Source organism: Nyctibius grandis, chromosome 12, assembly GCF_013368605.1.
Source record: "Nyctibius grandis isolate bNycGra1 chromosome 12, bNycGra1.pri, whole genome shotgun sequence".
NCBI classification, from domain to species: domain Eukaryota; kingdom Metazoa; phylum Chordata; class Aves; order Nyctibiiformes; family Nyctibiidae; genus Nyctibius; species Nyctibius grandis.
Window position 1 is genome coordinate 21815677 of NC_090669.1, and position 25997 is coordinate 21841673.

The 25997-nt window shown below is 65.7% G+C and overlaps 1 protein-coding gene across 10 annotated transcripts; it reads right to left on the reverse strand.

Annotated features, from left to right (window-relative positions):
- Positions 1 to 9: 9 nt before the first annotated feature.
- CBFA2T3 (CBFA2/RUNX1 partner transcriptional co-repressor 3) lies at positions 10 to 25997 on the reverse strand. 10 transcript variants are annotated; one of them, XM_068411081.1, is made up of 14 exons: positions 16729 to 16892; positions 16419 to 16513; positions 9550 to 9696; positions 7871 to 7948; positions 6719 to 6960; positions 6254 to 6343; positions 4769 to 4950; positions 4422 to 4684; positions 4228 to 4313; positions 3797 to 3986; positions 3597 to 3665; positions 2839 to 2946; positions 2559 to 2749; positions 10 to 1722 (listed from the first exon to the last, which is right to left on the reverse strand). In XM_068411081.1, exons 3-14 carry the CDS (start codon positions 9668 to 9670, stop codon positions 1447 to 1449), a joined length of 1896 nt encoding a protein of 631 aa, XP_068267182.1. In that variant the 5' UTR covers positions 9671 to 9696; positions 16419 to 16513; positions 16729 to 16892; the 3' UTR covers positions 10 to 1446. The 10 variants fall into 10 exon arrangements, with proteins under 10 accessions (XP_068267182.1, XP_068267179.1, XP_068267181.1 ...); XM_068411078.1 differs by lacking the exons at positions 16419 to 16513; positions 16729 to 16892 and adding an exon at positions 25860 to 25997; XM_068411080.1 differs by lacking the exons at positions 16419 to 16513; positions 16729 to 16892 and adding an exon at positions 18485 to 18610.

A 25997-nucleotide genomic window follows, 5' to 3' on the forward strand; every position in this document is an offset into this window, starting at 1 on the left:
CAGCCCCTCTTCCCCCCCACAACCTCCACCGCATCCTCCTCATTTTTTATTTGGCAAACGTCTCTTATCATCATCACCATCACCATCATCATCATCATTATTATTATTTTTGGACCTCTGCAGACACTATTTACATTCACATTAGCGCACAGCACTCCTGCCCCGCGGGGGGCTGCCCTCGGGGGGGGGGATGTTCCCTATTGCACTCCCGTCCTCCGCGCTTACACCGGGGATCGACGCCGTCCTCGCCTGCTCCTTTCTCCTCTTAAATAATCCTTGTGAATAAATCCAGCGTGGGGTGTGGGAGCAGCGCGGCAGCGAGGGGCTGGGGGGGTCCGGCTGCCCCCAACAGCTCCAAGAAGGGAGAAAACCCAAAAATCTGTCTTTTAATCTCCTTTTTTTTATTCTTCGGCGATGGGCAGAGGTAGAGAAGCGCCGGCTCCGCTGCGCCCACCCGGGCGGTTCTCAGCCACCATCTCCCCCTCTTTTTTAAAAAAAAACCACATTTTTTTTGCTTTATTTTAACAGAAACTCTTTGAAGCCCCGGGGGCGCGTCCGTCCATCCTCGCCGGGAAGGGAGGGAAGCGACAACAGAGCGGAAGGAACTTTGGCAGTGGAGAGACGTTTGGATCTTCCTTGGTTTTGGATTTCCTTTGGAGCAGAGGTGGGTCTGGTCTGTTCTTGGCTAGCTAGCAAGGTAGTTACAGGTGAGCGGCCGGCTCATCAAAATCTTTTGGATTTTTCTTTTTTTTTTCTTTTTTTTCCCTTTTTTTTTACAATTTCTTACTTAAAGCCCAAGAGTCCAATGTTTTCTTTTTTATTTTCTTTGTTTTTTGTGTTTTTTTAAAAAAAAAATGAAGAGAGAGATGAAGAAAAGAAGTTTCTTTCCTCCTGCGAGCGCCGATGTGGGTCCGCATGTCCCCATGTCCCTGCGTGGTGAGGTTGGACATCAGGAAGCATTTCTTCTCAGCAAGGGTCATTAGCCATTGGAAGGGGCTGCCCAGGGAGGTGGTGGAGTCACCATCTCTGGAGGGGTTTAAGAAAAGCCTGGCCATGGCACTTAGTGCCCTGGTCTAGTTGCCATGGTGGTGTCAGGGCAATGGTTGGACTCGATGATCCCAGAGGGCTCTGCCAACCTCAGTGATTCTGTGAGGCTGCGGCCAAATCATCCAGAAAGAAAAAAAAAAAGGAAAAAAACCCCAAAAAACATCAAAAAAATGAACCACAATCGCCCAAGTGAAAGAAAACCAACCAAAAAAAGCCAAACCAAAGACCGAAGAGCGAACAGAGAAGACCGGTATTTGCCTTAACTCCACTTAAAGCCCAGTTTGAGGATTCGTTGTGAGAGCTAGAGAGGTCGTTTCGGAGGTCACACGAGTCAGGTAGCTGAGGAGGTGGCCCCGAGCGCGGTCCGTGTCCCTCGGGGCGCGGTGGCCCGAGCGTGGCTCAGCGGGACGCGCTCTCCAGCGGGGCCGGCGTGGCCGGTGTGCCGGCGCGGGAAGCGGCCGCCGAGCCTGTCTCGCTGGGGCTGGTGGGCACTGCGTCGGGCTGGCCCGGAGCCGGCGGTAGCCCGGCGGTGGGGGCCGGTAGCCCCTGCAGGCTCTGCCCGCAGACGTGGTGGTGCTTCTCCCAATCCTTGTGCTGGCAGAAGGAGCCGCAGTAGCGCGCCGTGTTGCAGCCGCTGCAGGTCTCGCTCGCTTTGCGCCCGCAGTTCCAGCAGCTCTGCGGGGAGGGGAAGCCAAACCTCAGCCCTGGGGCGTGTGTACCCCCATCCTGGACCAGGGACCCCCATCCTGGACCATACACCCCCATCCTGGACCAGGGACCCCCATCCCAGACTGTGCTGCCCTATCCTGGACCAGGGACCCCCATCCCAGACTGTGCTCCCCTATCCTGGACCATATTCCCCCATCCTGGACCATACATCCCCATCCTAGACCATGCACCCACCTCCCAGACTGTGATCCCCCCCATCTTGGCCCATGCACTCCTGTCCTGGGCTGCAGACCTCCATCCTGGACCACGCACTCCACCCTAGAATGTGCTCCCTCAGCCTGGACCACAATCCCCCATCCCGGACCACAATCCCTCATCCTGGACCACAATCCCCCATCCTGGACCACAATCCCTCATCCCAGACTGTGCATCCCCATCCCAGACTGTACCCCCTCCACCTTGGACCGTGCACCCCATCCTGGACCATACCTCCCCATCCTGGACCATGAACCCACATCCCAGACTGTGATCCCTCCATCCTGGACCACAATCCCCCATCCTGACCACAATCCCCCATCCCGGACCACAATCCCCCATCCTGGACCATGCAGCCCCATCCCTGACCATGCAGCCCCATCCCTGACCATGCAGCCCCCCCACCTTGGACTGTGCACCCCATCCTGGACCATGACCCCATCCCCAGCTTGGTGCCAGGGATCCCCTCTCCCCCCCACCCCCTGGCACCGCCGCAGCCCCCCCTCCTGCACGCACCGACGCTGCAAACTCGATTGCACAAGAAGCAGGACCCAAACGCCCGCGCTGCCACCGACCCTGTCCCCCACCTCGCTCGAGTCCTCCTGCTGATTGACGACGGTCAGCGCGTCCTCCGAGGCCTGCCGCTTGGCCTCGGCCAGCGCTCGCTCCATCTTGGCTCGCTCCGTCGTGATCAGCTCGTGCGCTTTCCTCTCGGCGTCCGACACGGCCTTCTGCAGCTCCGACATGGCCTGGCGCTTCACCTCGTTCACGGCTTCTTCTGGAAGGAAGGCGGCCGAGCGTGGCACGGGGGCACCCCACCCCGGCTCCGAGCTGGCTGCGAGCACCCATCCTGTGCCGCAAACCCACCCTGGCCCCCGCTGGCACCCCGATGGGCGCCGGTGCCCACAGGATGGTTAAGGGTTGGAAGGCACCTCTGGAGATCATCTAGTCCAACCCCTGACAAAGCAGGGTCACCTAGAGCATGTCACACAGGAACGAGTCCATGTAGGTTTTGAGTATCTCCAGAGAAGGAGACTCCCCCCCTCCCTGGGCAGCCTGTGCCAGGGCTCTGGCACCCTCACACTAAAGAAGTTCCTCCTCATGTTCAGATGGAACTTCCCATGTTTCAGCTTGTGCCCGTTGCCCCTTGTCCTGTCACTGGGCACCACTGAGAAGAGTCTGGTCCCCTCCTCTTGACACCCACCCCTGAGGTATTTCTAAGTGTTGATAAGATCCCCCCTCAGTCTGCTCTTCTCCAGCTGAACAGCCCCAGCTCCCTCAGCCTCTCCTCACAAGAGAGATGCTCCAGCCCTCTGACCATCTCCGTACCTCTCCGCTGGACTCTCTCCAGTAATTCCTTGTCTTTCTTGAACTGGGGGGCCCAGAACTGCCCCCAGTTACTCCAGGTGTGGCCTCACCAGGGCCGTGTAGAGGGGCAGGAGAACCTCCCTTGACCTGCTGCCCACACTCTTCCTCATGCACCCCAGGACACCACTGGCCTTCTTGGCCCCAAGGGCACATTGCTGGCTCATGGTGACCTTGTTGTCCCCCAGAACCCCCAGGTCCTTCTCTCAGAGCTGCTCTCCAGTAGATCAGCCCCCAGCCTGTACCCACCCCGCACTCACCAGCCTTCCTCCAGATCTCCTCCGGCATGTACCCGGCGAGGGGCCGCGGGGCAAACTCCCGGTGAGCGTCTGCGAAGAGGAGGGGACCCCACCGTTAGGAGACGCCGTGTCCCCTCCGAGCCCACCCGCCGGCAGGGAACAGCACGGGCACCCCGGAGAGGGGCACAGCCCCCCCCGAACGCCCCCGGGGGGGTCAATACCTAACTGGGGTGCCTCGGAGGAGCTGTTGTGGGGGCGGGCGGAGGGGGGGCTGCCCTTCTTCATGTCCTCGGCGTCGCTGTAGCGCCGCATCCAGTGGTTGAGCTCCTCGCGGTCGGCCTCCTGGCACCGCCGCAGCACCGTCAGCGACCGGCGCGTCTTCTCCACCATGTCCATGATGCAGTTCAGCAGCTGCCGGGGGGGGCAACGTCAGGGTTTTTTGGGGGGGGGCTGTGGTGCCTGGGGGGGATTGGGGCAGTGCCCTAAGCAGCTGGGGGGCTGCGGTGCCCAGCAGGGATTGGGGCTGTGCCAGCTGCGGGGAGCAGAGGATGCTCGTGGGGGACACGGTGGGGATGGAGGGTGAAGTTTTGGGGGTGGGGGGGTCAAAGCACACATGGCAGCCCCGTGGGATGGCCGGGGGGGGCACACGTACATTGTTGAGGTGTTTCCACTCCTCCGCCCACTCCCGGTCGGTGAGCCGGTGGTCGATCACCTCCTCCTGCCGCGTCCCGTGCATGGCTGCAAGGCAAGCGTGGGGGTCAGCCCCCCCCACAGCACCCCTCTCCCTGGGTGGGGGGGTCCCCAGCCCCCTGCTAACCCCCGGTGCCTGGGGATGCCACCACTCACCGGCGGGCCGCGGGCGCTCGCGGGGGTCGGGGTGCCGGTCGGGGTGCCGGTAGGCGTCGCGGTAGTGATGGGCCATGGCCATGTCCTCCAGGCGGTAGTGCTGGGGCAGCGGGGGGGGGGCGGCGGGGGGGTGCCCCAGCCCGTTGGGCGGGTGGCTCAGCCCGTTGCTGGGGCTGTAGCGTTGCGCCGGGCTCATGGTGCACGGCCGCTTGCTGAGGTGCTCGGGGTGCAGGGGGTCTCGGTCCAAACCGTTCTCTTTGGTCCTGGGGGCGGGAGAGGAGGTCGGTCCCCACTGGGCACCAGCACCCACCACCCCAGGGAGGGGATGTGTCCCCAAAAAAAAATACCTGTCGGGCGTCCTCCTCTTGCCGCTCTCGCCCACCTCCAGGAGCAGCTCGGAGGAGTCGACGGGAGAGGAGGCGTTGGCGTCCAGCAGCAGCTGCTCGTGCTGCGCCAGGTACTGCGCGGGGCTCTGCTTGGCCATGCGCGCGCAGTGCAGCAGCTCCCGCTGCAGCAGCGGCAGGTTGGCCTGCGAGGGGGGCGAGACGCCAGTCCAGGGCCCCGCAGAGCCCCCCCAGCCTGGCACACGGCTGCTCGGAGGCCCCCTGCACAGCCCGGCCACCCCAGCGCAGCCCCCTGGCATGGCGTGGCTTTGTCCCCAGCCCACCGCGGGCAGGAGGCATGGGGCAGGCAGCAGCCCCCGCTTCGGGGTCCTCCTCACCCTCCCTTCGGGGTCCCACTCGCCCTCCCTTTGAGGTCCTGCTCTCCTTCCCCACGGGGACACCCTTGGGACCCCCCTCACTGCAGCACACCCCAGCTGGGCTGCTGGGTGACACACACATGGCACCCCGCAGGGTCCGGCCACGTGCTGGCACGGGCACAGCATCACCCAAGCCCCCCTGCATCCTGGCAGGCGCTGCAGAGCATCATCCCCCGGCCACCTCTGCCACCTTGTCCCCACAGTGGGGACCTGAATCTTCAGCCCAGGGGAGCCCCCCAGCCCATCTGGCACCCATGGGGCTGGCAACTCCCCACGTACCCACCTCCGACACACGCCAGACCCTCCCCTTCCCCGGCCGGGGGGGGACAACCCCGCAGAGCCAAGCAAGCCCCCGGCTCTGGGACGCACGCCGAGCCCGGCTGGGCGCAGGCAGGGTAATGAGAAACATCTGGAAGCCGCGGTGGGAACAGCTGGGAGCGTGGTGCCAGGGTGGCCGCGTGCTTGGCAGCGGGGACACCCCGAGCCACGGGGCCACCAGTGCCCACCGGGACCCCACGGCTGGGGATGCACCGTCCCCATGCCCCTCTGCCAACGTGGGCAGGAGGGTGAGGGGGCTCTGCTGTTACCCCCCCCGGCAGGGCAGATTCCTGTGGCGAGCGCAGAGCTCTGCTCCAGGGGCTGGGGATGCCGAGGTGGAAAAAGGGCTTTTTTTGCACTTTTTCATTATTATTCTGCTAACGAGGGGCAAGCGATGCTGGGCTTGAACATCTGCCGGCAGCGCCGGTGCTGCCAGCCGTGCCAGCAGGCAGCGAATCCCTCCGGAGTGGGGTGACAGCGCCGAGTCAGCGCGAAATTAAAAGGCATATAAAAAAAAAAAAAAAGGAAAAAAAGGGGATTTTTAATGAATTGCAAATGTTCACCAGCTGGGCCAACCCCCTGCTTTATTGCAAACAGCCCCGGCCTCGTGTGAATCCACACGTGAGAGGGGCTGGACGTGCAGGGGTGTCACACATCCCCAGGGGGGTCACGGGTGGCCCCACCGACCCCAAAGCCACCCCCCTGAATCCCTCTTTGCTGGCGCTGCTGGTGTTAACCCCACTGGAGCACCCACCTTGAGGAAGGGGATGACGAAGGGTCGCAGCGGGAAGTTGGTGGCTTCCTGGAGCTTGGCGTGAAACTCCTCGATGGTGAGCGTGGAGTTCTGCGGGGACAGCGCGGGCTCAGCCCCCCGCCTGCCCTCCAACCCCGCCGGGGGCGACGCTTTGCTGTTTCTCCCCCATTTCTGCTCCTCTGCCACACTCGAGGGACAACCACGCTCAAGGGACAACCGTGTCCAAGGGACAACCGTGCCCAAGGGACAACCGTGCCCAAGGCTTTGCTGGCGATGCCAGCAGCCAGGACCCAACCCTGCGCCGTGCCGTGCAGATCCCAGGAGATGCCAGCCCTCATTTTTCCATGCTTTAGGTCAACCCTGCACCAACAGGAGCCTCTTTTCCTTCTAGCAGCATCTCCAACCCCAAAGGAAAACGCGGGATCCCCGGACAGGGCGTCACCCCCCAGCGCCCCGCAGACGTACCACGAGCCCGAGGACGAGGGTGCGCACCCGCTCCCCGATCTCGGGGGAGATGTCGTTGCCGAACTGCTGCAGCGTGGTGAGGAAGCGCTTGAGCTTGGAGAGCTGGCGGGCGCCGCAGGCCGGCGGGAGCTGGTGGGTGGACAGGGAGGCGGTGGAGGAGGTGGCCGGCCCGTTGCTGAACCCGTTGGGGGTGGACGGAGCCCCGTTGATGGCGGTCGGCGAGTGGCTGCTCCCGTTCATCACTGCGAGGAGAGAGGGAGGGACGGGAGGTCAAAGCGGGCAGCTGTGCCCTGGCACCGTGGGGACGGGGCTGGGCTGGGGGCACCGGAGCGTCCTGCTGGGTACCACAGGGCTGGGAGGCTCCGGGATGCTGCTGCATCCCTGGCGCTGCAGGAGGCAGATGTGGGCTGCGGGGAGGGACGGGACGCAGCGCGTGCCCCAGCGCAGCGAGGGCCTGATCCTGCTCCTCGATGTTCAAGGCAGCTGAGAGAAGGGGCTCCATCCTGCCCCTCTGAGAGCTGCTCAGCACCCCCAGGGAGAAGCCACACGTGGTTTCCCACGGAGCCCAGCCTGGCTAGCCGCACGCCGCCGCCTCTGGCCCTGCTGCCCAGGCTGGGAGGACAGGGGCTGCCCAGAGCCCAGGGCACCCGGAGGGGACATCTGGGGGTGCCAGCCCGCGGTGAGGCAGGTCCCTCGCTCCCACGCCAGCCCTCTGCACACACCGCGCGAGCGCAGGGACCTTCCCGCAGCCGGCACCGGCGACGGCACGGGTCACCCCGTCGCCCGACCGTGCGTCTCTCCGTGGCACCCCGGCTCCGGGGCTCGCACTAACCTGCGGTGCCCGCGCTGCCCGCCGGCCCTGCCTGCTTCGGGGGCTCCCGCTCGCTCTCCGCCCGGGCGGGACCAGCCGCCCGCTAAAGAGATGCCGAAAATAACCCGGCGGCCACAACTGCTTTTATTCCCGCGACAGGTGCGTTACTAAGTTGGACGCCGCACGTGTCCCTCGGCCGGGGCCGGGGTTCGCATCCCTGGGACCCGCCGGGGCATGAGAGGGGCTGGCACGGGGGAGCACACCCTGCCCGAGCCCCCCGTGGGACCCTGCGCCTGCCCGGCTCGGCTCTCTCAGGAGAGCGGCTGCTTCATTTTACTTACAAAGACAGACCATCGACCATTTCAAGCAACCATGAAAACGGCCGCGAGGCAGAAACGTCGGAGGGCCAGCGTCTCGATCTGCAAGCAAAATAAAACACGCTATGATGAGAGAGCAGAGGGGGCAGCTCTCGGCCCAGGGTCCCTGCGGGCAACGCTCCTCGACGGCGGGGGCACGCGTGCTGGAGGAGGGCGACCAAGCTGGGGAAGGGTCTGGAGGGGCTGACCTCCGAGGAATGGCTGAGGGAGCTGGGGGTGTTTAGCCTGGAGAAGAGGAGGCTCAGAGGTGACCTTAGTGCAGTCTACAACTACCTGAAGGGAGGTTGTAGCGCAGTGGGAGTCGGCCTCTTCTCCCAGGCAACCAGCGACAGGACAAGAGGACACAGCCTCAAGCTTGGCCAGGGGAGGTTCAGGTTGGACATGAGGAAGCATTTCTTCTCAGCAAGGGTCATTAGCCATTGGAAGGGGCTGCCCAGGGAGGTGGTGGAGTCACCATCTCTGGAGGGGTTTAAGAAAAGCCTGGCCATGGCACTTAGTGCCCTGGTCTAGTTGCCATGGTGGTGTCAGGGCAATGGTTGGACTCGATGAGCCCAGAGGGCTCTTCCAACCTGACTGATTCTGGGATTCTGTGCCGTGGGTGAAGCCGCCCGGCCCCAGGCGTGCCGGGGATGGAGCGGGGTCCCTGCAGGGAGGGCTCAGGGGATGCTCGGCTGCCTAACACGGTCCCCACATTTCAGGGCCACCCCTGCACAGCCCCAGCGCAGGGGACGGTTTGCAGCGTTTCCCCGAGACCAAGAACAGCCAAAACGCCGTTGCACTCCGGGCCGAGCCACGGCGGAGAGGCCGCCCCTGCGCCCCACGCCGAGCCGAGCCCAGGGCCCCACATCTGCCACGGGGCTCGGGTTAAAAAGCAAACCCTCGGTGAGCACGTGTCTGTGTTGAGCGGAGCTGGAGCAACCACATGTGTCTACGTCTGAGCCACCGCCGCTCCTGTCCACCCCGGTCCTGCCCACCCCGGTCCTGCCGTGTGCCAGGTGGTGGCACCAGCACAGGGACCCATCCCCACTGTGATCCCTGCATGCGGGCAACGAGCCCACGGACCACCAGGGCAGCCAGCGCCTCGGGGCTCCCCCCATTCAACAATGCTACCCACCAGAGGACTCGGACCTCGAGTCCCCGACGAGTCCCCTGATGCCACCACGCTGTGGCCTGGGCAGGGCAAGGACATCCCTGCCACCGCTGCCAGCCCTGATGCTCCCCTGCCGCCGCCGGGTGCCACACGCGGACAGGCAGGCGGGTCCCCACGTGTCCAGGACCCCCGACGGGGCCAGCTCCGACCCGCAGGGACACCCCCAGCCCACAGCACCCTCCAGCTGGCTCTCTGCAGCTGAGAGTGCCCGGGGTGCTCCGTGCCACTGTTTGGTGACCGTGCGACAGGAAACCAGGACGTCCCCATCCCCGAGCGCCTCGCTGGGCACCGCTGGCGATGGGCACGCGGGGACACGCACGACCTGGGGCTTGGGGGGCACAGCCCAAAGCCCTTCTCCAGCACAAGGACGAGCGATGCCAGCCCCCGGCGTGGCCAGGACGCCGCTGCTCCCAGGTGCAGCGTATGACCCGGAGGGAGCCGAGCAGCCCCCCTACCCGCCACCCCGCCTCGGGTACCGGCAGCGGGTACTCACTGGTGTTCGGTGTGAAGGAGGGATGGCGCGTGGCTCCCTGCGCGGCGGCTGGCGGCGGCGGGGGCATGCTGGGCGGCGTGGACCTGGGCTGCGTCTTCACGTCGGCCGGCGAGTCGGGCATGGTGGCGGCCCGCGGCTGCGCGTTATCTGCAGGGAGAGGGCACGGGGCGGTGAGCGGGGTGTGCCAGGCACGGGGTCAGGGGGACCCGCGGGGACCTCGGACTGGCTGGGGCATCTCCACTCCCCGGCACAGCATGGCAGCAACCCTGGGCAGCGGGGACGGTGCCTGGTGTCCCGTGTGCCCACAGGATGACAGGGACGGTGACTGACCTCAATGGTGGGGTGGTGCCCTGTGCCCAGCGTGGATGCAGGGCAGTGGGGACAGGGGTGGGCACTGCTCGCCCCATGCACAGGGCACAGCCCAGTGCCCTCCTGCCAACTGTTACCTGCCCACGTCTCGGGGATCCCCAGCTGCCTGCCAACCCCTCGCCGTCCCCGGCAGCCACGCACCGGGCTGCCAGGATCCCGGGCAGGGGTTACGCACAGCCGGGACATCACTGGTGATGGGTGGCCACAAGTGCTGGCAGCTGTGACAATCCATCAGCGTGCCCAAGCCCGCACCGGCCCCGGCCAAAGAAGGAAGCGGCCGCCACGGTTGCCCCCCGGCCCCGGGGTCCTGCTGCGCCCCGGCACGCTCCCCACCAGGCACGGCTGGTACCCGCCGGTCGCACACACACCCTTAATCCACTGCAACTGCTGTGAGATTAATTGAACCCTGCGAGAGCACATTGTGGGGGCTAAATAAAACCAGGGCCTCACCCCCAGTGAGATGCTATCGCCGACGCCACGCGCGAAGGACCGGGGAGCTGAAATAAATGGGACTTTTTAAAAAAACACCTTATATTTTCCCTTTCATGGACATGCCCATCTCTGGGCAAGGCTTCGCCAGCCTTCCAGGCTCCCCCTGACCAGGATCCAGCCCCGACAGCAGAGGATGAGCCACGAGCGTGCACAGAGCGTGACCCAGACCGAGCATGGCACCGCACACCAAGCACGGTGCAGCCACCCACGTGCTCGGCCCGAGGCCACAGCTCTCCACGCGACAGCCGCCGGGCGTGGGGACGAGCCGCAGCAGCTTGGGGACAGCGTGGCAGCTTGCCTGGGTAAGTGCACCTGCGCCAGCTGCCCGCGTGGCTCCCGGCGCAGAGGGGCTGCACCGGCGGGTTTGGCTCTGCCGTAGCTTGCGGGGAGGGAGAAGGCTGCAGGCTGGGAGATGTTCACCTCAGCCTGCATCCCCGGCACAGTCCCTACCTGCATCCCCATCCCTGGCACCATCCCTGCCTGCATCCCCATCCCTGCCTGCATCCCTGGCACCATCCCTACCTGCATCCCCATCCCTACCTGCATCCCCGGCACCATCCCTGCCTGCATCCCCATCCCTGCCTGCATCCCCATCCCTGCCTGCATCCCCATCCCTGCCTGCATCTCTGGTACCATCCCTTCCTGCATCCCCATCCCCGGCACCATCCCTTCCTGCATCCCCATACCCCTGCCTGCAACCCCATGTCCCTGCCTGCAACCCTGGCACCATCCCTTCCTGGATCCCCATCCCTGGCACGGTCCCTACCTGCATCCCCATCCCTGGCACCATCCCTTCCTGCATCCCCATCCCCGGCACCATCCCTTCCTGCATCCCCGTCCCCGGCACCATCCCTTCCTGGATCCCCATCCCTGGCACAGTCCCTACCTGCATCCCCATCCCTGGCATGGTCCCTTCCTGCATCCCCATCCCTGGCATGGTCCCTTCCTGCATCCCCATCCCTGGCACGGTCCCTACCTGCAACCCCATATCCCTTCCTGCATCCCTGGCACCATCCCTTTTTCCATCCCCACCCCTGCCCGTATCCCACCCCCACCCCCCTCCGCTGCCCTGGCTCCGTACACACGCCGACACCGAGGGGAAAACATGGCTACACTCGTCCTGGCACCGACACGGCTTTTCCACAACTTCCCATCAGGGAGGAAAGTTTCCACAAAGCTGAGCAAACACCCGGGGAAACGGCCGTGGCACCAGCCCAGGTCCTTTGCAGGATGGGACGAGCTCCGTGGCGGGCGAAGGGGGTTTCGGGGGGCACCTCCACACAATAACTCCCCAACACGACTCAAACTCCGCTGGAATCTTTTTTTCTTTCTCTTTTTTTTCCCCCCCCTGTCTTTGGGGTAATTTGTCCCAGCCGCTCGGGGCTGTGTCTGTTTTCCTCCATCTGGTTTCCATTAGGTCTCTGCAGCCCAGATGAATAAGTAATAATATAAAAATAAAAGGATTAGTATTTTCTCCTCGGCTGGCGGGAGCGGGTGTCCCCCACCCTGCCTCCTGGGGCCGGGCCGGCGGATGCCGGACCCCGCACACCCCCGCGTGACCCTGAACCCCTCATTTGTCACACTGGGGGGTTTAACCCCTGGCACGCTGGCCCGGGCATGGTCCCCGCTGGGGTGACACAGCAGGGTGGCTGCTACCAGCTGATAAAGCCTGGCTGTGCCAGGGGGTACCCGTCCTCCCTGGGGAATGGGCAGCCCCTGCTCTCTGCAGCCTTGGGCAGGGCCAGGGAGCAGCTGGGGATGGGCACAGGGATGTGCCAGCCCCGGGAGGAGCCCGGTGACTGTGGGGCACCCAGGCTGGCTGCTCTCCTCTCCACCTCCCCAGGGATGGGGATGGAGAGGGCAGGGAGCTCCGGGCCGGCTTCCCACAGCCCTCCCCTCCCAGGCTGGGTGAGGCTTGCCCGGGGCGAGGAAGGGGTTAAAAGGGAATTAAAAGCCCAGCATCCTTCATGCTCTCCAAATGGCCACAAATGAAATCCAGATGCTGGAGGCGACGTCTCCCCGAAGCCAGAAGCCAGGCTGCCTCCGAAACAAAGGCAAAGCATTCCTGCTCCTCAGCTGCCACGGACACGGGGCCAAGAACAACCCCCAGATAAGATGGAGAGGGATGGAACCATGTCCCAGCTGGGGCACGTCAGGGCAGCACCCCTGTCACCCCCCTCCTCCCTTGCACCCATCGTGATCCCCTCCCTGGGGACGTGGTGACGGCGGGGGTAGGTGACAGCAGGGGTAGGTGACAGCAGGCAGCTTGGAGGTGGCTCATCCCTAATTGCAGGTGGAGGGGGAGAGCAGGGCAGTGGTGGGGGGATGCTGGGGGGCATAATCCAAACCCCAGCACAAACGAAGCCTTTTAGAAGGAAATCCAATTAATTAAACCCTCTGCACAAGGTGTAAATGAACCCGGCTCCAGGGAGGCACTTGCAGGCGCAGTGGCACGGGGAGCTCTCGCCGAGGACAACAGGACAGGGACGTGCCCGGGCAGCGCTGGCAGCGGGGCCGAGCCCTGCCTGCACACAGGGATGCTCATGCCCAGGGAGCACACATCTTGCTCTGCCCCACTCTGCCACCCAGGGACATCGTGGCAACCTGGCCTGGGATGATGGGTGACCGTGCCATGCCATGCTGTGCCAGCCCACGAATCTGGGCATTGCCCCTGCGGTTCGGTTTGGCTGCGAGTACTGCGAGCCAGCCTTCATCCCTGCCATCCTCGCCTTGCCCACAGGCACCCTGGGTCAGGTCCCACGCTGGGGGGACACGCCATGGGCAAGGAGGGACCCGGACCCCTGGTCCCCTTCCACCTCCCCCATGCAGTGACAGCACGGCTCTGCGTGGGACACGGGCACCCGGAGCCCGACAAACCCCATTTCTCAAGCCACAACCAGGCTCCCAGGGACCCAAACCCGCGTGGGCAGTGCCAGGGGCTCCCACTCCCCCTCCTCCAGCCAGCGTGGCCCAGGAGGAGGGAAATGGTTTGATTTTCCTCTAAAAAACAACAACAACAAGCCAAAAAAAACCCCCCGCCCTCTCTGTTTTACAAGCCTTCATTTGCTATTGTTTATGTAAACAGGTAAATTGTTTCGTATCCCAATTAAAAACATCTGCCACATAAATGAATACCAATTAACTCATCCTGTTTTTAATTACTCTGTTAATTACACACAGGCAGCAAAAAGGATGGCAGGGGAATAGGGAAAGCATGCTTACAACCCCCCCCCCCCCCCTTCCCACCTTGCTCTTGGCAAGGATCCGAAATGTGCCCGGCTAATGATGGATTAAGGTGGCTGGTGAAAACCGTGGCTTGTGGCCAGCTCTGGCGTGGCTGGTGGCTCCTTCCCAGCCTGGCTGGGCGCTGCCAGGGTGCCTCGGGGGGGGGTATTTCCCAGCACCCTCCCAAGAGGCACCACGCCGCCCCGTTTCGGAAACCCCGAGCCCCGCGGGACGTGCCAACGCCGCCTGCGTCATCCCCCGTGCTGGTGGCCACGGCACAGCCCAGCTGGCTGCCACGGTGCCAGCCCCATGCTTGCCCTCAAAACATGTCCCCAAGGTTTGTGTCCCCGAGGAGAGGAACCTCGGGATGCCGAAACGCGCGGGAGGATGGAGGAGGCTTCGCACGAGCAGCATCCTCATGGACCACGCGCATCCTCGGGGTGCCCCGAGGGACCAAGCACACCCTCGAGGTGCCCGTGCCACCCCCGGGAGCCCCCCTGCCACCACAGCGGCACGGGGTGGATGCCACCCTCGAGCTGGGCCAGCAGCGATTGCCGAGGGACCCCCGGGCGGCGTCAGCCCCTCGCCCCGCCGGCTGCGGGAAGCTTTCCAAGCGAGCAGATGGGGCAGGGGAGCGGCGGCGGCGAGGAGGAGAGCAGAAAAGGCTATTTTCTCACGCTACATATTTTACAAGGCGAACATTTTGTGCGTTTCAGCCTTGCCTGTAAAAGCATCTCGGGCTCGGCCTCGGAGCCCGTGAGTCAACAGTGGCTGGCGGCGACGTGGCCGGGCAGCGCGGAGAGGGGATGGGCAGTGGGGTCCCCCCCTGCGGAGGGTCAGGCTGGGGGTCCCCCCCTGCAGAGGGTCAGGCTGGGGGTCCCCCCCTGCAGAGGGTCAGGCTGGGGGGTCCCCCTGACCCACTGGCACTGGAGGAGCGGCAGGATGGGCAATGACCCCCGCCGAGCCCCCCAGCTGGGGCACAGCAGCTGCCTGCAGCGTTGCACCCCGGTGCCACCATCCGACCCATCCCACTGGCACCTCCCGGGCAGTGGGTAGAGGTGGGCACGCACACGCCGTCGCTGCTCCCCAGCTGCCTTACGCTCCTGGAAATTAAATATACCAGCTAAATGTGGCGAGTAAACAGAGTGCCGTGGCCAGCCCGGCACACCCTGGCAACCGATCCACCAACGCGTGGCCACAGGGGCACCCCGAAACCAGCCGGGTGCCCCAGCTGCAGAGCCGGGTGCTCTTCGAGGCTGGAGAGAGGTTCAGGCTAAAAAAGCCCCAATCCCCAATTTTTTGCAGCCACGTGCCCAGGGACGCCCGTGCCCAGAGGTGGCCTTGATGGCCGGAGCGGGGACAAGTAGCACAAGCAGCCAGGGGACTCTGGAGCATTCTGGAGGCAGAGAGCGGCTGGGGAAGGGAAAAACATCCCCCTCCCCACGCCAGCGCCGGCGGGGAGCTCCCTGCGAGGTCCCTGCAGCGTGGGAACGCCGAGGCACCGCCGGCTCCCCAGGGACCCCGGGCCGGATCCTGCCCCGCAGGCGCCAGGATGGCAGCGGCTCCGAGGGGGGGGGAACCCAGCCATGCGTCCCCGCAGCCTCCCCACCAACTCTTTGTCTATTTTTGAACCGTGGGTTCCATTTCAAGGCGATTTTGCCCACGTGAGATCGAATCAAACACCACGGGAAAAAAATATTAATGAGAATTTTGCAAAATAAACAGGAAATCCCTGGGATGTTTTCTGGAAACGTTGGTCAGCATCTTGCAAAGGAAAGCTGCGGGCTCGTCAAGGTGGGGTTGCCCCTGGGGAGCCCGAGCACGCTGGGAGGGACGGCAGAAAACAAGCTTCAGGAAATCTAAAAATAACCCCCCGAAGCGGGCAATGGCACCAATGCCAGCGGCGCCCGGGCAGGGGGTTCTCCTCTGTGCCACCAGCCTGGTCTCACCCTGCAGCAGCCACCATGAAGCTCGCAAGGACTGGCCCCAGCTTGGGGACCACCCTGTCCCCAGCCTGGTGGGGCAACTAAGCCCAGCTCCTGCCCGTGGTCAGCCTGGAAAGCACAAGCCGGGGCTGCAGCACCCGACCCGCATCCCCTCGACCCCAGCGGTGCAACCCACGGGCTGCCCCTGCTCCCTCCCAGCCCCGTCTGCAGGATCAGGGCAGGGGGCACCGCACGGCGTCGGGCAGGGAGCCACACCACCTCTAGGCAGCACCGGGGATTTAAGCCGGCAGCGAGCAGAGCTGGGACCCGATTTCCACGGCAAAGCCGGACCCCACGCAGCCACACCGCCCGCACCCTGCCCGGGGTTTGCTGTGCCTGCAAACCAACGTGGCTCAGGAGCAGAAATCCGGGAAAGGGACACAGGGGATGGCGGCAGAGACCCATCAGCCCCAGGCCCACTGCGGGTCCTGCCAGAGCCCTCTCCCTGGCACCCCAGCCGTGCCCACGGGGCTGCCCCTGAGCCTGCCCCAGCGACAGGCAGAGGCTGGGGGGCTGCTTGACCCTCCTAGCTTGAAGCAGGGCCAAGCACCGGGGTATTTTCCATCCTGCACCCTGGAAGTTCACGGAGTAAGGGGCAAATCCTGCACCCACACGAGGCCTCGCTGCCACCAAGCCTGAAACCAGCACCCACCCCATGCCAGCACCCAGCACCACGGGAGAACAGCCCTCTCCCCCCCATCCTTCTTGGCTTTTCCTCCCGACAAGCCAACATCTGCAGTCCCACGTTTTTCAAACAAAACACACCCGACATCTGCCCGTCCCTGGGTAAAACCTCACCTGCCAGCAGCGGGCACGGAGAAACCCCTCGGCACAGCCAGGCGCTGCTCTGCTTTCCTCCCCAGCCACAGCAAAAGCAATGCTCAAAACTTCTCCTGCGTGGAAACACGCCGTGCAGGGACCTGCCTCATCCACCTCCAGAGACCCAAGCGCCCGCCCCAGGTGGCACCTCGGCCCCGCAGGGCTCCTCACCCGAGGGCCGCGGGCACCGGGGCTGTCAGCATCCCCCCAGGCTGCTGCTCTGTGTTTGCCGTGGGGTTTTGGGACGGTTCCCCCACATCTCCGTGCCCCGTCCCACAGCAGAGCTCACCCCACCGCGGTGCCGAGCAGACGGACGTTTGCAGCGTGTCTTCAAGTCGCTCGACAAAGGAGCGGAGAATTAATATCCCTTTTAATTACAGGCAGAAAAATCTCTTTGTTCCTGAACAGAGAGAAAACAACAGAGGGAAGAGCTCCAAAGCTCTTTCCAAGCTAGAGACGAGACCATCGCTTCGATTCAAAGACGCTGTCAACGTGCACGTGACCTCGAATTAAAAAAACAAAATGAAACCCAGCGGCGGCGGCGGCTCCGCTCCGAAAGCAAAGGAAAGTTGCAAAGTTTTTCTTGGCTAATAGGGGGGAAAAATAATCCACCAGAAGGTGCGTTTAACCAGAGCAACAAACGCTCGGTGGTACCTGAAGGCACCATCCAGGACAGGGGAGGGATGGGGAGAGCCGGCTGGATCCCGGCCCCGCGTCACGGAGGAGCGCGGTGCCAGCCCTACTCCATCGCTACACCAAGAGCATCCCCTTGGCAAAGCCAGGCCACCACCGAGGAGCTGCACGGGGATTAACGGCTGCGAGGACCAGACGCAGGGCAGCGCTGAGGCGGAGAGGCTCCCTGAGCCAACCTTCCATCCCAAACCCACACCCAACTGTCCCCCGGCGCAGCGAGGACACAGCGCGTGTCCCCAGCACCGACCCGTGTCCTTGCACGTAAACACAGAGTTGTGCTGCTGCAGCTGGAGCTTCCCAGAGCAGCCCTGGGTTTGCTCCCCCAAACTCTCCCGCGTGGACCAGCTCCTCCTCGCCACGAAACGTGGCTCCATCTCGACATCAGCGGCGGCCGGAGCGGGATGTGGAGCCGGCTGCTGCGGAGCCTCCGAGAGCCGCGGAGGAGGGATGCGGGGATAAAACCGACGTCTCCCGCCGGGAGCCGCGGCCGGGGAGGGTTTGCTGCGGTGGGGTGGCGGACACGAACTCGCGTGGGTTCCCGGAGGTGCTGGGCCGCCCCACGATCTCGGAAAGCAGCCGCCGGGTCCGGGGAGGGGAGCGCAGGCAAAGCCCCGGCCCCGCCGCGGCGGGGAGCGGGGTCCCGCCCTGCCTCCGCCGCACGAACCTCGCCGAGCGCTGCCCGCTCCACGGACGGCGGCTCCGGTGCCCGCTCGCCCCGGCCGCGCCTCCGCTCGCCCCGTCCCGCTCCGCCGTCCCGGGGGGCGGCCGAGCAACGGGGCCGAAGAGACGGCGGCGGCGGGGACCACACTAGTTCGGGCACCGGCACCATCCCCGTCCCCTGCTCACCGGGAGCGTCCCCGACACCGGGAGTCTCCCTGTCTCCCTGCTCACCGGGAGCGTCCCCGACACCGGGAGCGTCCCCCAGGCACGGGGAGCATCCCCCGGGCACGGGGAGCATCCCTGTCCCCTGCGCACCGGGAGCGTCCCTCCGGCACCGGGAGCCTCCCCGTCCCCTCCGCACCGGGAGCGTCCCCCGGGCACCGGGAGCCTCCCTGTCACCTGCACACCGGGAGCGTCCCCCGGGCACCGGGAGCCTCCCTGTCCCCTGCACACCGGGAGCGTCCCCCCGGCACCGGGAGCCTCCCTGTCCCCTCCGCACCGGGAGCGTCCCCCGGGCACCGGGAGCCTCCCGGACTCCTCCGCACGGGGAGCGTCCCCGACACCGGGAGCGTCCCCCCGGCACCGGGAGCCTCCCAGACTCCTCCGCACGGGGAGCATCCTCAGCCCCTCTTCACCGGGAGCCTCCCCGGGCACCGGGAGCCTGCCCGTTCCCGGCCGCGGATGGCACTTACCGTCCTGAGGTGTGGCGGAGGGGTGAGGTAAGTCCCAGGGCAGGGGCCGGCAGGAACGGGCAGAGCCGGCAGCGGCCCCCGGCGGCGGCGGCCCCGGCCCGGTTAAGGCCAGCGCGGGCGGAGCGCGGCCCCACGGCGGCGGCTGCCCCCGGCACCTGCCCGCCGCCGCTCGCCGCGCCCGGGGCCGCCGGGGGCCGCCAGCCCGGGGGTCGGGGCGCTTCCACCGCCCCCCCGAAGGGCGGAGAAACCGGTAAATCCGCGGGGCCGGTTCAGCCCCTCCGCGCTGCCCGGCGGCGCATCCTCCGGCGCCGCGTCGCGGCCATGGGGAGCCCGCGGCCGCGCTCCGTGCCGGGCCGGGCCGCCCGCAGCCCCCGCTGCCTCCGCCGCTGCCGCCCGCCCGCCCCGCACTGAGCGCCGCCCGCCCGCGCCGCTGCCTTAGACCGCGCCGCACCGCGACCGCCAGGGGGCGCCCCGCCGCCGCCGCCACCGAGCGGGGCCCCCGGGGGGGGGGACCGGGATGTGCGGGGACACGGCACCGGGGGGCTGCGCGGCACCGGGGGGCTGGATGGGGACATGGGGCTGCACGGGGACACGGGGCTGCACGGCACCGGGGGGGCTGCATGGGGACATGGGGATATACGGGGACACGGGGCTGCAGGGGGACACGGGGCTGTACGGCACAGGGGGGATGCACAGGGACATGGGGCTGCACGGGGACACGGGGCTGCACGGCACCGGGGGGCTGCACGGCACCGGGGGGCTGGATGGGGACATGGGGCTGCACGGCACCGGGGGGCTGCACGGGGACACGGGGCTGCACGGTACCGGGGGGGCTGCACGGCACCGGGGGGTTGCATGGGGACACGGGGCTGCAGGGGGACACGGGGCTGCACGGCACAGGGGGGATGCACAGGGACATGGGGCTGCACGGGGACACGGGGCTGCACGGGGACACGGGGCTGCACGGCACCGGGGGGCTGCATGGGGCTTTGGAGGGTGCACAGGGGCTGGGGACTCCACAGGGACTGAGGGGCTGTGCAGGGGGTGCACGGGGTTTGGGGACTGAAGGGGGACATGGGACTGCACGGTACTGGGGTGGAGGGGGGTGCAGGGGGACCGGGAAGCTGTGCCAGGGCTTTGGGGGCTGCGGGGGGCTGAGGTTCACAAAAGGTTCGGGGTTCACAAGGGGTTGGGGTGCTGAAGACTGATGGCTGCAAAGCCAGCGGGGCTGCGTGGGTCAGGGTCTGCAAGGGGCTGGGAGCTGCTTGTGTGGGGTGGGGGGACAGTAAGGGGAGGGGGCCGGGGCTTGTCTGGGGCCGTGGGCACAGCCAAGGGGCTGGAGCTGGGACTTGCAAGGGCTGGAGCAGGGTGGGGGTGGTTGCAAGGGGCTGGAGCTGTGGTGGCTCTGCTTCCCCCCTCCGGAGGCTGAGGTTGCAGTGGGATCAGCCACATGTACAGCCCCAAGCCCCATGGGCACAGCCCCGTTGGCACCTCACGGTCCACATGCCCATCCTAGCCTGGCCTCAAGGATGCCCCCCAACCCTGCCTGGCCTTGGTGGGGCTCCCTGGGGTGGCCGCACTGCACTGGCACTGCGGGAATGCCAGCAGGGCCCTTCCTCCAAAGCAGTGCGTGGCAGCGGGGCATTCGTGGCAGGGCCCCCGGTGTGCCCTTCCTAGGCACCCTGTGCCAGCTGGTGGGGAGCAGTAAAAATTTCCCTCCCACTCCAAGTCCTCCTACGATGTTGTTGCTGGCTTGTGCGCCCGCTAAGGCGAGCCCTGCTCGTTTCCCTGCCAGCCCAAGCCCTGCCTCTTTGCGTAATTACTCTGCCTGGCAGCTGCCTTCCCTCTGCGACTCGCTGCTCGGAGCCTTCGCCACCCGTATGGTTGTTGTATTGCTCATCCTCATCCTCGCCCGCTTCCCAGGGCTCGGGCGCTGGGCACCGCCGCTGCAGAACCGCTGCGTGGCCACGGCAGAGGCAGTGCGTGGCCCTGGGGTGACCGATGCACTGCCACTGCGTGGTCACTGCGTAGGGACAGCGTGGCCACCGTGTGGCCACACAACTGCTGCATGGCCACTAAATGACCACTACATGGTCACCACACAGCCACGCTCCCCCTCACGTCACCCCACTGATGGGGTCGCAGGAGGAGGGTGCTGCAGCACCCCGACCCAGCCCCCTCCACCCTGCTCTCGGCCATCCCAACCTCCAGCTCCAGCTTTGCCCACCTTGGTCCACCCAGGAGCTGGCATGTCCTGCCCTGCCGCTCTCACGGTGGCCCGGCACCGACAGCGAGGGGGCTCAGAGCGTTTCCCTACTTTGGTGGGACGAGCAGGTCTGTGCTCACCCCAGAAGCTGTTGTCCCTTCATGTCATGGCCCCACCAGCACGGCCCCACCAGCAGCAGAGGAAAATCCGCCCCCGTGCACAGCTGCACGCCCGGCTTTGCATATGCGGGCACACGTAAATGCCAGCGGTGCGTGTGCGTTCGGACACATGGTGCATGGCACAGCCCCCCCACTACGCACACGGGGCATCGCGAAGCACCAGCCATCACCCAGGCAACCCAAGAGCGCACCCAAGATTTTCTGGGGTCCACCCCGACGCAGTACAAGCCACGGAATACACTCCAACCTCATCCCCGTGGACGTGCCAACACGCTGCCCGCGGGCACCTCGCGGGGACCTGCTGGGAAAATGCACCACCCCTCCAGCTCCTGGGTAATTTGGGGTGCAGAGAAGGATGCTACCAACCACTGCCCGTGCGGGGCAGCGTGGGCAGGAGGGAGCAGGGTGGGTGGGGGGTCTGCTTCGTTCCCATTCCGCGCGCGCAGCCTGTAATTTTGGTCTATTGAAGTCATAATTCACCACTGTGAAAATAAGCATTTGTGTTAGCTCGCTTTATTCGGCGGGCCTCGGCTGAATGGGAATAATTCCCTGCCGGCGTGCCTGCACGTGGCCTTGGCCACTGGGACAAAGCCCAGGTGGCCTTGGCCACCTCCTTGCACCCTTTGGGTGGGATCTCGGCATCCTTCGCACGCTGTCTCCAGGGATCCCTCAGCCGCACTGAGCTGGGGATGATGAGATAAAGGGAATAAAGGGAATATTTTGAGATGAAGTCCAGCACGTGCTCTGGACCCTCCCCTGCCCACTCCTGCCCCCGGGTTTGTGGGTGCCCCCCCCGGCAGCCGGGGCTGAGCCGGGGCAGGCAGGAGGCGGCCGGGCCACCCCTCGGCTGTCCCCGTGGCTGTCCCCATCGCTGTCCCCGCTCTGCCCCGGCTGGGCTGGCCCCAGGGCTCCCCGGGCTCACCCCCGCTGGGTGCGGGGGGGGGCCTGGTGCTTCCCCGCCGCGTTTGCACCTTCCCAGCCTTTATCTTTCCCCCCGGTCTCTGGATTGCGGCAATTACCGGCGCTTTAGAGCCCGCTGATGCGGCTGGTGGGTGATGGATGGCAGAACCTTTCTGTCTGCTTTAAATCCCTGCCCGGAGGGAGCCAACTTCCCCCGGTTAACCCCTTCGTGTCCCCCCCAGCCCGCTCCCAGTGGCTGCCACCTGGGTGCTGCCATGTCCTCCACGGCCACGCACCCACCGCACACATGGGTCCCACGGAGGGGGTCTGGCATCCCTGGGGTGGGTGCTGGTGGGGAAACACCCCCATCCCTCAGTCCCTGGGTGCATGGGGCAGGCGATGGGACCAGCCCCGCTTCGGCAGAGCCGGTGGCCCCGCTTGGCTGCGGTGGGAGAGCAGCGGCCGTGCCAGGAGATAAGCGTGTGCCAGGGCCCGATAGCCCGCCTGACCCCATCCCAGCCCTGCGCCTGGCAATCCTTCCCCCGGCAAATCTGGAGCCGGGGCAGGATGGGGCCCAGCCAGGTTCCCACCCGGCGCAGAGGGTGGAAACTCCTCGGTGTGGGTCGCGCCGGCGCGTGATTGATGGCGCGGCGTGCAGGAGCCCGGCGTGGGGATTAGCTGCACGTGTTATGGCAGCTCGGGCTCCCTTTGTTTGGAGGAGCTGGCATCTCCTGGCACCACGCACCCTGCCCTGCGCCCGCCGCTGCCTGTCCTCCCCGTTCCACCAGTGCCGCTCCCATGGGTGTCACGGTCCGTCACCCATCGCTTCTGCTCATGGGTGCTCGTCGACCCGTGGGGAGGAGGGATGTCCTCCATCCCCTGGGTGTGCATGGGGAGAAGCCACATTGGGGGGGCTCAGGGAGCTGCCAAGGACTTGCCCCAGGCAAAGAGGGTTCCCAAGGCACGGCCTGGGGGTGAGGGGGGGCCACCGTGGCCTGGCACAGCGTGCACCAGCAGATAAGGTGCTCGCTGAGGGCAGATGAGGGCAATGGGCACCAACCCTCGCAGGAAATGGTCACCACCACACGCCATCCGGGCCCCCTATCTGCCCGCACACATGCCCCCCTGCCCGCTATCGGGGCCACGCACGCGGGCTGGGGGCAACGCGGTGGGTGCCGCCGGCTCATGCTGCCACCAGAGCAGCCCAAACCCCATGCCCCACTTGTGTCTTTGCAGCCACCATGGTGTTGGGGTCCCTTTTCACACCCCGTGGGTGCCCAACCATCAGTCCTGACCCACTGCCTCTCTCTGTAGCTCCCTGTAGCTGCGGGGGTCTTGCCGCAGCCCGGCTCCCACGGGAGGCTTGTCTGGAGGCGAGGGCACCGAGCCGTGCCGGCGCTCAGACCCTGGCGTGCCACAGGTTTCCTGTGTCACCCCCAGCGAGTCTGACTGTCCCCAGCTGGGTTTCTCCACCTCTCTCCGCTCCCTCCTGGGGAGCAGAGCAGCTCTGGGTGCCCCTCTGCGTTCCTCGCTCGATGTGGCTGTGCCAGCGGTGCCCGCCGGGCACGGCGCCGAGCAGGAGGACAGCACAGGGCCGGGTGCTTGCAGCGACGCAAAAGGGACCCGTTTGCTCAGAGCATCCCCACGGGGACTCTGGGCGTGGGGCAGGGACCCTCTGGGAAGGGTCAGTGTGACCACGGATGGTCCCTTTGCCCCAGATGTGGCGGTCGGAATCTCAGTGCCATCCTGGAGCGAGCTGCAGCCCCCAGCGCTCTTCCCTCGGTGTTTTGCTCGCAGCAGGAGCTGCCTTTCCCCGCGCGTTAATTCAGGGGGAATGCACGGGGGAGATAAGGGGCTGGTGAGGAGCCAGCGGCCACGGAGGCCAGCTCGCCACCGGCTATCGCCCGCCGCAGCTGCATCCGCCGCGGTGACATCTGCAGGAAGCGCCTCTCGCCAGCCCTGCTGAAGAAAGGGGGTTCCTTCACGCCTGGCTGCCCTCCTCGCCCACTCCTGGGGGTCCCCAGCCCCAGGGCCACCCGCCCCACAGCCACCCCGGCCCCTCGCTTCCTTGGCTGAGGGCTGGAAGGAGCAGCCCCCCCCCGCTGGAAGCAGACCTGGGGGCTTTGCGGCTTTCGCACAACTTCCAGAATATTAAAAGAAAAAAAGAAATCCTGTTTTCCTGCCTGACAGATTCGTTCCTGCTTCGTGGCATTCGAAGGGAAACCGGCCCCTCCTGCTTATCATCCCGCTCGCCCTGCGCTGCAGGCTCCAAAAAATCACCGGCTTGGCTCGAACACTGGGAGACCCTGGGATAGGGCACCGTTCCTCTGGGTGCTTCATGGTTTCAGGGTGCTGGGGGCAAGTTTCCAGCTTTTCTTTGCCCGAGGAGTCTGAAAAGTGTTTTAATTTTGAAGCGGCGACTGCCACGTGCTGCCCTGCCCCGGGGAGGTGGTGCTTTGGGGTGCACGCAGACACTGCTGGCACCCCCGTGGGAGCAGCGCCAGGTGGCCAGTCCTGCCAGGCTCATCCTTGTTAATTCATCAGGATGATGCTGAGCAAAACCCCCCGAGCTGCCCCAGCCAGCACAGCACGCTGGGAGGGCCACGCACCCCACCACGGTGCAGAGGGTCCCTCTAGCTCCTCCGCTCCCTCACCCAGGGAGCTCCCCTCTCTATGGCACCGCTCCCTTCACCAGGGCTGGGCAAGGGGAATGGAGGTGCTGAGCCTCCCCGAGCGCCATGTCCTGGGGGGCCTGGCCCCTGGCACCGCTTGGGGCACGTGGGACCTCCATGCAACGCTGAGCCTGGGGAGATGAGAGCATCTCTGAGCCCTGCCATGGCACCATGGCCACCCTCCTGGCCCCTCACCCCGCTGGCAGCCCTGGTGGGGTTAACAGCGGGTTCCCACTCCCCTTCTCCCCCACCCAGACCAGGGGGACCCAGCTGCTTGCCAGCCCTGCCCATCCCACAGGCTGCAACTGCTCTTTGGCGACGGGGAGGTCTGGGATCCATTACGGGGTCCAGATGCGCTGCAGCAGCGGGGGACGTTGCGGCCGTCTCTGGCCACCTGCATGGTTTCCAAGTTCCCAGGCTAAAAGCAGGGCTTGTTATCAAGAGCAAAAAATGTGCCACCTCTGTTGTATTTCATTTCCCTTTCCCCACCTCTTCCCTGCCCGCTGCGCCTCGCAGATAACAGCTCTGCGCGCCGGAGCGCCAGAGCGCGGGGCAGGCAACGGCCTCGCCAGCCCTATCGCCGCCGCGCCGCCCGCGGGGAAATCAGGAAGTTTGCAGAGATATTTGGCCAACAAATAAACAGTTCTGCTGCCCAGCTCCTAACTGGCAGCTCGCTAAGGTGCCCCTCGCCCGGGATGCACCGAACACGTTGCGGTGGCAGGTCTGGGGGCAGGGACCCCGCCTGTGGCCAACCGGCGCGGCACGAAGGGTGCAGCACCCTGGGTGCACCCCAAACCTGCCCTTGAGCTTGTCCTCGCCACGTCCCTGACCCATGGGGTGGGTGCCAGGGCTGGGCAGCGGGGCTGGGGGCTGTAGCCGGAGCGCAGTGCTGGAGGGGGCCAGTGTTGTTCACTCGGGGCAGACAAACGCCGGTGACTCAGCTGGCAGCCGCTCTCGTGCCCGCCCCAGGCACCGGAGAAGCACCCGGAGAGCCCTTGGGGTCGGGTCCTGACCTCGGTGGCACAAACCTGCTGTGCCCAGGGTCCGGCCGCTGCCAGGGAGCGAGCGTGGGAACATGGTCCCGAGGCGCTGACCCCAGAATGAATGAAAACACCCAGTAAACAGAGGATTTAAACCCTGTAAATAAAACCTGATAGCGGCTGATTACTCATTATGGAACGGCTAATTGCAGAGTGAACGGGTCCCTGTGCTGGCGAGGGGGGTTGGCCATGCGCTGGCTCCCCACTCCCACCAGCCGGTCCCCATGGGGATGCACCGATGGGCACGGGCCATGTGCCACCCTCGTGGAGAAACCGCCCGCCTGAGGCTGCGATTGGCACTGGGGCGAGTCACCTGCACCACGGCACGACGCACGGCACGGCCACAGCCACCCATCCCCGCCGCTGCCTCCGCCTTACCTTGGCCGGTCCCGGTCCGGGAAGGGTGGCCGTCGGGCTTGGGGGACTCCCTGGGCATCCCAGGGGATGGGTGTCAGCACCGCGCTGCCAGCCTGCGCCCACGTGTCGGTGCAGGAGCCGCACCGGGGAGGGAGATGC

Bases quoted from the DNA above. Each gene is read 5' to 3' on its own strand.
- CBFA2T3 (XM_068411078.1), bottom strand. From the start codon at position 25,917: ATGCCCAGGGAGTCCCCCAAGCCCGACGGCCACCCTTCCCGGACCGGG. The intron at 9,697-25,859 runs GTAAGGCGGAGG...CTCTCCCTGCAG, and splicing joins CCGGACCGGGACCGGCCAAG to ATAACGCGCAGCCGCGGGCC. The intron at 4,685-4,768 runs GTATTTTTTTTT...TCCCGCCCCCAG, and splicing joins AAGAGGAGGACGCCCGACAG to GACCAAAGAGAACGGTTTGG.